Source organism: Trichosurus vulpecula, chromosome 6 (assembly GCF_011100635.1).
Source record: "Trichosurus vulpecula isolate mTriVul1 chromosome 6, mTriVul1.pri, whole genome shotgun sequence".
In the NCBI taxonomy this organism is placed as follows: domain Eukaryota; kingdom Metazoa; phylum Chordata; class Mammalia; order Diprotodontia; family Phalangeridae; genus Trichosurus; species Trichosurus vulpecula.
Window position 1 is genome coordinate 111,125,295 of NC_050578.1, and position 10,686 is coordinate 111,135,980.

At 46.0% G+C, this 10,686-nt stretch overlaps 1 protein-coding gene across 1 annotated transcript in view; it reads right to left on the minus strand.

Annotated features, from left to right (window-relative positions):
• SMARCA5 (SWI/SNF related, matrix associated, actin dependent regulator of chromatin, subfamily a, member 5) overlaps positions 1-1,298 on the minus strand; it is a 47,460-nt gene extending 46,162 nt beyond the window's left edge. Inside the window, exon 1 of the mRNA XM_036763178.1 lies at positions 739-1,298. Coding sequence (XP_036619073.1) covers positions 739-906 — 168 coding nt within the window. The 5' untranslated portion in view covers positions 907-1,298. The remainder of the gene's footprint in view (positions 1-738) is intronic.
• Between the last annotated feature and the right edge of the window lie 9,388 nt (positions 1,299-10,686).

Here is a 10,686-nt window from a genome sequence, read left to right on the forward strand (position 1 = left end):
GCTGTCAGCGACGCCGGACCGGCCCTTCCGCACACCGGAGGATTCGCACCGACTCCCTCCAACAACCCAGGACGAGCGGAACAAGCCCGGTCCGGGACGGGGTGCGGGTGGCATCCCCCGGGCGCTCCAGCCGCTCCCAAGCAGCGATTCGTTCGGACAAACGCTTTGACAACTCCCCCGGAGACGGCCCCGGGACGCCCCCCACCCCCACCCCGGTCCGGGAGGGCCGGCCCGCCCGGCTCACTTTGTTCTCTCCCCGCAGCTGCTCCGCCCCCGCCCGCCGCAGCTCAGGGCTCCAGGCCGGGCCTACCCGCCCGCGGGCTCGGCAGCCGGCCCGGCTTTGGCGCAGCGCACAAAAGGAGGGCGGAGGAGGCGGGGGATGGGGGGCCCGGGCCCGGCGCGTCCGTGCCCCCAAGGCTGGGGAGGGGGCCGCCCCGCGCAGCTGCTCCCCGCGGCGGGGGCCCCGGGGCCTGGCCGGCTTGCTCTCCATTGTCTCAGACGGGCCGGACCCGCCGCGCGGAGACTGCTCGCCCCGGTTTCGAAAGAGCCAGAACTTGGCTGCAAATGACCTCCGAGCAGGGGACGCCGAGGCGCGTCCCCGGGCTCCAAAGTTAAGGAGAGAGGCGCGCGTGTTCCGGACGGCGCGTGGGGCGGCCGGGGGACCAGCGGGGGTGCGTTAGCCCGGCGGCCCCCGGGCGCTCGGGCTCCTTCCCTCCCTCCCCGGGCTGCCCCGCTCACCTCCATCTCCGCGTCGCCCGCAGGGGGGGCGGACGGGGCCGGGGCGCTCTCCACGCCGCTTTTGTTGTGGTTGCCGCCGGTGACGGGCACGGCCGGGGCGGGAGGCACGGTCTCCGCGGTCGGCAGCGGCGGCTGGGGTGGCGGCGGCGGCTCGGCCGCGGACGACATGCCTGCGGCGCGGCCGGGCACAGTCGGGGCGAGAAGATGCCGGGACTAAGCTCTCCTCCTCCTTCTCTTCTTCCTTCTCCTCACGGGGCCCGCCGGGCCGGCCGCTCACCTCTCGGCTGGATGCCTGTCGCCTGGAGCGGACGGCCGGGCTCGGGAGTCGGGGGAAGGGAAGGGGAAGAAAGCCTGGGAGGAGGGGAGGGAGAAAGAGAGCGCGCGCGAGGGGTAACTGGCTGCTTTCCCTCTGCGTCTTCTCTTCTTGCAGCCGCTTCTCACCCTCCTCGCCACCAACCAGGAACCAATGCCGCCCCTAACACAGACGCCGCCACCGCCGGCTTCCAGTTCTCGCGAGAATGCGGGCTCGCCGGCTGGCCTGCCGATTGGCTGGCTCTCCCAACTCGCTCCCCAGCGCGCGCGCGATGGAGCTTTCCCCACCCCCTCCCTCCGCCGCACGCGGGGCGCTAGAGGGGCGAAGGGGGCGGGGCCAGGGGTGCGCGTGGAGAATGGGCGAGCCAATGGGCGCCCGCCCGTCGGCGCGAGAAGCGCACTCGCGCGGCCCCCAACGACCCCCCGCAACGGCCTCCTCTTACTGGTCGGCGGCTGGCCCTTCTTTTGCCAGGTCGCTTCTAGGTAGCCGTAGGGATGGGAGCGGCCTGTTCCTCGTCCGGCTCACGGCTCTGACGAGAATCCCTAATGCCAGGCCCCGCAGGAGTTAGGCCCTGGTCACCCAGGGCAGCCCCCTGTCGTCGTGAGCTTGAGACGTCGTCCGAAGCAATGCCACCTGTCCCTCTATTTCCCGTGGGGCCTTGAAAGCTGCCCCTGGGGCCTTCCCGCGGCCTTTTCATGGTGCGGGGATACGAGGAGATTAAACCCGATGATTTAATTGGGTAGGAAACTCTCCCCCGGTGCGGGCCTTATCTGCAAAACTTAACCAGAGTCTGAGGCTGGAAGAGAGAAAGTGACTTGCCCAGGTCCCTGTGCTGCGAGAAGTGGGACTTGAACCCCAGTCTTTGCTGTTCCAAGCGCTCTGTTCCTTATACCACACTTTTCAGGAATGACTATATAGCACAGCCCCTCTCCTAGGATGCAAGTGGAACCAAGGTAACTTGCAGCAAAATCGCGCTCCTGAGTCTAAACAGAGTTGGAAGATGGGTTTCTTAGTGTTCCTAGAAGGGACCTTCAATGCCATCGAGTCCAACCTGTAGGCTCCTTAGATGGACCCAAGGTTGCTCAGGTGTCCATGGAACAGGCTGCATTTTAACCCAGATCCCCTGACTCCAGAGCCGGGGCTCTTTCTACTGTACCAAGACCCGATCCATTTTGCAGTTACGACTCAGGATTACAAATTTAGCAGACCTTGGATTTGAATCCAGGACCTTGGGAGTCCAAATCCAGCCTTCTTTCCACCGTACCTCACTGCCGCTTCTCACGTTGCCTTGCCTCAGGCACTGGGCTAGTGTCACTTCCAAAGATGAACATCTAGCATCCTCCATGTCCCCATCAAGCCCTTTGTTTGGGCTGGCTGGCTCCCCAGAATGCGTATCCCAGACTAATTTCCCACTTCCTTTTTCCTCTCCTCCATGTAGCCTCAGCTAAGACCCCCAAATAAAATGAGACAATTGTCATATGTGGGAAAATAGAGCAGGTGCTGGTGAAGAGAGAAGAGATCTTCTGCCATCAAAAAGCTTACAGTAGACAGACAACAGCTCTTGAAGGGGCAGTGGAGAGACAGGCATTCTGGTAGAGGCTGAATTGATCCGACTGGTTTGGAAAGCAGCTTGGAATGATTGACCTATAATGACCATTCCCTTTGACCTAAAGATGCCATTGCTCTGCATATACTCCAAGGAGGTAAAAAATAATAATCTTTCCATGCAAATATTCATAGCATCCCTTTTTGTAGTAGTAAAGGCCTTTAAAAATTGCCATTCAATAGGGGTACAGTTAAATTGCGATACCTGATACTATGACATAGGAAATAATATGAAAAAGTCAGAGAACCACCAACTCTATAATACACACAACCCTTCAAGGGTCATAAATTTAGAGCCTGAAAGGACCTTAGATGTCATCAAGTCTAATCGTCTTTTACAGATGAAGAAACTGAGGAGCAGAAATGTTAAATGGTATGCCCGAAGTAACAGCTGGGAAGTATCTGAGGCAAGATTCAAACCCAGGTCTTCGTGACTCAGTCTAGCTCTCTCATTACTGTATCGCACTGCCTCCCCTAGAATACAAATGTGACAAAGGTAACTCAATTTGGGTACTGCATGTTAATACTGATTGTTTTTGTTCAGTTGTTTCAGTCATGTCTGACTTCATGACCCTGGTTTTGGAATTTCCATGGCAAAGATACTGAATGGTTTGCCTTTTCTGTCCCCAGCTAATTTTACAAATAAGGAACTGAGTCAAACAGGGTTAAAGGACTTGCTGTAATGTTAATGGATATAAGATCTTCCCCGCCCACCCATTAATAGGCCTCATGTGGAGGAGCTTGGGGGAGGAGTTTGCTTAGGGGAGGCTTACTTACTGGAAGGCTTCCACACCTTTTGGTACTAAGCTAATTGGGCACTAAGTCAGGAGGGCTGTGATGCCTTCTGGCTCTAAGCCTATTAGCCAGAAGTGTATATATACTCTGAGGTTGGCATTTTGCTTTGGGGGTTGGCTCGTGAGAAGGACCTTTTGATTTCCTGGTCGCGACTGAGTAGCCATATGTCCAGAGCCCACTTCCCCTCGGATGTAAAGGCTCTCTCCATCCATTGAGGTATGCCTGTCTGTCCATCTTTGTGCTAATTTCTCAGCTTGTATTTTCTCCACTTTCAGGGTGCTGACTTTTCCCCTGGACCAGTGAATGTAATTAAAGAAGATTGTTAACCCCTTTAAAAGCAGACCAAAGGACCTGTGCTAGCAGGCCATCCTGGGTATGCCAGAGTGCTTGCTGTTAATGCTTACCCAGGGTCACTTAGCTACTAAGTGTCTGAGGCTGCGTTTGAACTCAGGTCTTCCTAACCTGAGGCCTGGTGCCCTGTCCATTGTGCCACCTAACTGCCCCAAACGATAATACTAGCTACCAAGTGCCAGGCACTGTGCTAAGTGCTTTACAAGCATTGTCTCATTTGATCCTCACAGCAACCCTGGGAGGTAGGTACTTTTAATATCCTCATTTTACAGTTGAAGAAACTGAGGCAAAAAGAGGTTAAGAGACTTGTCCAAGGCCTTATTTGAACCCAGGTCTTCCTGACTCCAAATGCATCACTCGCTCCACTGCACTACCTAAGAGGTTCTATGCCAAAGGTCACACAGGCAGTAAGGGGCAGAGTGAGGATTCAAACTTGAGCGTTTGATTCTGAGGCCTGTGTTCTTTCCACTATTTCCCACTTCAGCTAATTAAGAAAACTAATAAAATATATACACATGTAAGTAGACAATAAAATATATTCGAAGTAAACACCGGGTGATTTGGGAGAAGGAGGGTAGAGAAGTGGGTAGAGGGATCAGGAAAGGACACAAGTCAGCACTTAAGCTGAGCCTTGAAGGAAGCAAGGGACTCTAAAGGGGGAGTTGAGGAAGAAATGCATTCCAGGCATGAGGGCAAGCCTGTTCAAAGACAGGGACAGGAAATCAAATGTTAGGTAGGATATGAATAGGAGAGGTGAGAGGCTTGAGGCAGGGAGGATGAGTAGGAATCTATTGTCTTGGTACCAGTGAGACTGGACTAAGGTGGTCATCAGGTGAGTTGGAGAGAGGTGAGAGAGAGGTCATGGAGATAGAAACAACCAAACTTGGCAACTGTTTCCATAGGGGGTGTGAGAGGAAGTGGAGGCAAGGGGAAGTAAGATGATGAGGTAGAATGGGCACTGGACTAGGAATATCTGGGCTCTAGTGTTAGCTAACTGAGGCAGCTGGGGGTACAGTGGTTAGAGTGCTGGCTCAGAACAGGAAGGTCTGAGTTCCGATTTGACCTCAAACATTAACTCTGTGACCTTGGGCAAGTCACTTAACCTCCATCTGCCTCAGTTTTCTCAGCTGTAAAATGGGGATGATAACACCTACATAATAGCAGGGTGGTTGTGAGGATAAAGTGAGATATTTGTGAAGTGCTTAGCACAGTACCCAGCACACAGTAGGCACTTAATAAATGCTTCTTTTCTTCTTCCAGACCCCACCCTTACCCCTTTAGCTCTACACTAGTCATGTGACCCTGAGCAAGTCACCCACCAAATCTTTGGACCTCATCTATAAAATGAATGAGATCAGAAGTGTCTTTGCCCCTCCCCCACCAGCCACACTCCCAAGTTCTACAGGAATCAAGTTAAAATGTAATTAGGAAATATTTAACAAAATAAGTCAAAATAGAATAGAACTAATAGATAATGTTAATATGTGATTTTCTAAGTCACCGTGTGGCCAGCAGGCAGCCTTATGTGTGGTTTAGAGGCCACTGTTTCTATTGGAGTTTGATACCACTGAGCTAGATTATATCAAATATGCCTTCAAACTCTAACATTGTATAGTTCCTCCTACCCTGAAAAAGAGTAAATAAATGTTCTAATATATGTACTATACAATACTGTCTTGTCTGTGTTTTTGGTTTGTGGTTTTTTAAGGACAATAACTGAAGCCAGTATTTGTATCTGCCATTACAGAAAATATTTCTGTCATCACATTAAATTTCTTTTTTCTCCCTTGAAAGTTACCTAGGTATATCCCCCAGGTTGAGATGAACAAAAATAGTTCTATCCTGGGATCTAGAATCTAACACCTTCTTGGACAGTGCCCTGAAAGACAGCTTTGTGCTGCTTCCTTCTTGCTAGTTCAGAAGGAGATGTCACTCCTGAGAATGACTAAAAGAGGTCTAAAGCAGAGGTGTCAAACTCAAATAGAAGCAAGACCACTTAAGGGCATATTGACTTAGAAAAACAGATGTTAACATTACCCATATTCTGTTGTATTTTGATTTACTTTGTTAAGTACTTCTGAATTACATTTTAATCTCTTTCAGACCCAGCTCAGGACTTACTGCAGGTTCACTTAGAGAACATCCAAGGAGGGAGGGAGAAAATGGGCGGGACAGATGTAGAGGGAGAAGAGAGAGTGAGAGAGACAGAGATAAGAGACTGACTTTTGGATGGAGTAGTTCTTGGAGCCAAGGACACAATAAGCCAATTCCTATTCACATAAGGGAGTGTTACATATCTATATTCATGTATCCAAACCAAGAGCGTTAATGTTCAGTTAGTTGACAAAGTCAGAACATGAAGCATTCATCCTGAAAAGGAGTTAGAAAACTTCCCAAGATATGTATATAGAAACGGAGTCTGTAAAATAAAAAAGACAAACCACCCTTTTCCCATTTTTTTTTTTGCCTTTTCCTTATTTAGAAGACAGAACAAAGCCCAGCAGAGTGGCTACATGGAAGAGTGTTTAGAAGTTGGCTTGGGAGTTATATATGTTTGCCCATAACTTTCTCTGCACAGGTAGAAGACAGACCTGAAAGTGGGCTTTCCCAACCCAAAAGGTGGCAGCAATGGGGATCAAGATACAGTTCCCACAGAAGTAGACGTGCTTGCCCACTCAGCTTGAGAGGGGAGTTCATGGGTAATGCTTCTGAACCACAAATTTTCTATGCAGAGGAAACAATTTTTTTATTGTGCGTAAAATTTAAGAATTTATTTTAAGATATTTAAAATTGAGTCTAAGCTAGCCAGATAAAAGAGATTTGCTAGGCAGTGCCAGCCTTAGGGAGGTGGCTTCAAGTTTGAAAGTTTCAAGATCAGACCATCTAGAACAGAGGTTTTTAACTTTTTGTGACATAGACCCCTTTTGGCAATCTGGTCATGCCTATGGACTCCTTAAAATAATAGGATTACAAAGGAAACCAATTATATTGAAATATAATTATAAAAAATTTTTTCAAGTTTATATACCCAAGATTACAAATCTCAGTCCTAGAGAAAGAAGGATACTTCCTGAGCAGTGTGGTTTAGGAGAAAGGACTACCCAGAACAGCCAAAAGACCTGTAGGCTAAAAAAAGCAAGAGAAAAGGATTGGAGGTAGGGTTGTGGCTTGGGACAAGCCTAAGGTCAGTCCTACAGTGCTCTACTTCCCAAACTGTGTTACATACAATGTGAACGTATGTTCCATAACAAAAAGTTGACATTAACAATATTATGCCTTTAAGAAATTAAATATCAAATTAAGTACATATCAGAAATACTTATGTGTGGCAAATTTTTGGCATGACAATACCTTTTCCTCTATTTTGAGTTAAAATTTTCCCAACTTGTCTTTTCTCAGGAGGACTCTAACCCTCCCCAACTAATCTTTATGTATTTTCTCGATGCTTTTCCAGAACATCCAAAGTCTTCCATGGCTACATTAGTTTGAGAAACCTTGATAAGGTTTTAAACCTGTGCCAAGGCACTAAGGAGTAAGCCCTATTTCAGCTGTATACAGTTTGTAATAATCATTCTCTCACTTTATAATAGAGCTTGGCTGCTCCCTTTAACTATATTCTGGACTGAAGTGATCCAAGTGAGAGAGAGCGCTACAAATGGAGAGGAGGAAAAAGGAGTGAGAAAGCCCTGGTACCAGGAGTCCAATTTTTGCCAGAAAAATTTCCCTTAGTGGGTGGCAATCAAGAGTGAATAAGGGATGACTCTCTGGGAGGAGAAGGGGGAGGATTAGAGGGAGAAGTATCAGCAATGAAAAATAAAAGATAACAATAAAAATTTCTTTTTGAAAAAGAATAAATCTCAAAATTACTGGGAAAGGATGACGGTTCCATGCCCCACTTAACGTGCTCAACCCTGTGGAAGATTAGAAACATTCATAGATACATAGAATTTTAGAGCTAGAAAAGACCTTAGAGATTATGGTTCAACCTGATTAATATTGTAATACATTTTGGGATTTGGATGGGAAAGTGCAGTACAGTATCTGAAAACATTGTGTGCTCTAAAAATATTGTGTACTGTTAAAAGCTTTCTGCACCAGGCAGCAATTTTTGCAATTAATTTTCATTCTTTTTCTCTTAAAAGGAAAATTGATCAGCAAGTGTAAAAGGATTTTCAGTTAACAAGAATTAACAGCTTCTGTCCTTCAGTGTAACTTTTAATAATATGTTTACATATTTTCTCTTCTATATTTTTGATTTGAATATATTTTAAATCATCTTACTATGCTGTTTATCATGATATGAAAGATTTCCCTGATGTACCTTCTTTTGCTTTTAAATAAAATCATTGATGTTTCTTGCTGCCATTTGTTACAAGAAAGATATTCTTAGAATTCAGTATATCATAATCCCAAAATAACTTGATCACTCAAACCTCAAATAAATACTACAAAACTGGCTCAGTGGTAATTGAGGAGCAAGACTCTATTTCTTGACTTATAAAAGCCAGAATAAAAAATCTAACTTTCAAAAGAATGAAGTGAAGCCACATGTCTGTTTATGAATTTTTCACCTACTTTGTTGAAAGTTCCCTTTGAATTGGGGTTGTGAAATGATACGGTTTTAAAAAGCATTGCAAATAGGTCTCTATAGGTTCTACATTGCTCTAATCCAGGGTGAATCTCGTAGGCTTGGAGATTTAGAACTGGAAAGGGACCTCAGAGGCCATCTAGTCCAACCCCTTCATTTTATACATGAAATTGAGACCCGGGGAGATTAAGTAATTTGTCCAAGGTCACAGGATAGGAAGCATCAGGGGTGGGATTTAAACCCAGGGCCTCTGCAGCCTGAGCCGATGGGAATCTTCGCTGTACCTTGCTGCCTCCCTAGAATATGAACTGTTAGAACAATAATAATGCTAAGTTGCTCTCCACAGGTAACCTGAGGCAGGGAAAGTGTCCCTAAGTGTAACATTATCATGAATTCCCACTTGTAACATGAGTAAGGGGTCCTGAGGATTAATAATAACATGGATATAGCCTCACTGGAGAAGTCTTATGGGGAACTGGGTTTATTTAGATACTAGAAATCCTTCCAGCTTAAAGCAGCTCTCTGCCTCAGCAACATACAACACCTGTTCCCCAGACCTCTCCCTGCCTGAGACTTTTATTTCCTTGGCAACTTGAATTAGTCTAAGACAGGAGTTCTTTTTTTTTGGCGGGGGGGGGGGGTGGAATATTTGGGGTAGCTTTTATTAAGAGAAATGTAGCTGAATACATGTTTACAGATGGAATGTTGTAAGTCACAGTGATGAAAAGAAACAAAGCTGTATAAAAAGCGTTACAGGAGAATCAATTTTCTGCCTGAATGTCTTGGATTCTGGTTAGTGCAGCATGTCAATTAAAAACCCATCTGCATCTCAAAGGATTTTCTTCCTTTTTTATTGAGGGGGGTGTTAAATAGTATTTTATTTTTTCCAATTACTTGTAAAGACAGTTTTCAACATTGTTGTAATATTTTGAGTTCCAAATTTTTCTCCCTCCCTGCCTTCCCTCCTCTCTAAGACAGCAAGCAATCTGATATGTTATATATGTGCAATCATAGAAACATTTCTACACCACTCATGTTGTGAAAGAAGAAACAGAACAAAAGGGAAAAGCCACAGAAAAAAAACAAAAAATGTGAAAATATGCTTCAATCTGCATCCTGAATGCATAGTTCTTACTCTTGATGTGGATAACATTTTTCATCATGAGTCTTTTGGAATTGTCTTGGATCATTGTATTGCTGCGAAGAGCTAAGTCAGTCATAGTTTATCATCACTCAACGTTACCGTTACTGTGTACAATGTTCTCCTGGTTCTGCTTACTTCACTCAGCATCAGTTCATATAAGTCCAGGTTTTTTTCTGAAATTCACCTGCTCATCATCTTTTTTTTTTTTTATTTTTTTATTTTTTTAATGCAATTTATTTATTTAACATATTTGGTTTTCAGCATTGATTTTCACAACATTTTGAATTACAAATTTTCTCCCCATTTCTACCCTCCCCCCCACTCCAAGATGGCTTATATTCTGGTTGCCCTGTTCCCCAGTCAGCCCTCCCCTCTATCACCCCCCTCCCCTCTCATCCCCTTTTCCCTTCCTTTCTTGTAGGGCAAGATAAATTTCTACGCCCCATTGCCTGTGTATCTTATTTTTTAGTTGCATACAAAAACTTTTTTTGTTTTTGAACATCTGATTTTAAAACTTTGAGTTCCAAATTCTCTTCCCTCTTCCCTTCCCACCCACCCTCCCTAAGAAGTTGAGCAATTCAACCTAGGCCACACATGTATTATTATGTATAACCCTTCCACAATACTCATGTTGTGAAAGGCTAACTACATTTTGCTCCTTCCTAACCCATCCCGCTTTATTGAATTTTCTCCCTTGACCCTGTCCCCTTTCCAAAGTGTTTGTTTTGATTACCTCCACCCCCATCTGCCCTCCCCTGCATCATCCCCCTGCCTTTATTTTTTTTTATCTTCCTCCCTCTTCTTTCCTGTGGGGTAAGATACCCAACTGAGTATGTATGGTATTCCCCCTCAGGCCAAATCTGATGAGAGCAAGGTTCACTCATTCCCCCCTCACCTGCCCTCTCCCCTCCTCCCATAGAACTGCTTCCTCTTGCCACCTTTATGTGAGATAATCCACCCCATTCTATCTCTCCCTATCTCCCTCTCTCAGTATGTTACTCTCTCATCCCTTAATTTCATTTTATTTCTTTTAGATATCTTCCCTTCATCTTCAACTCACCCTGTGTCTGCTCTCTCTCTTTTACATATATATATATATATACATAAAAACACATATATACACATATACATACACATACATACATATACACA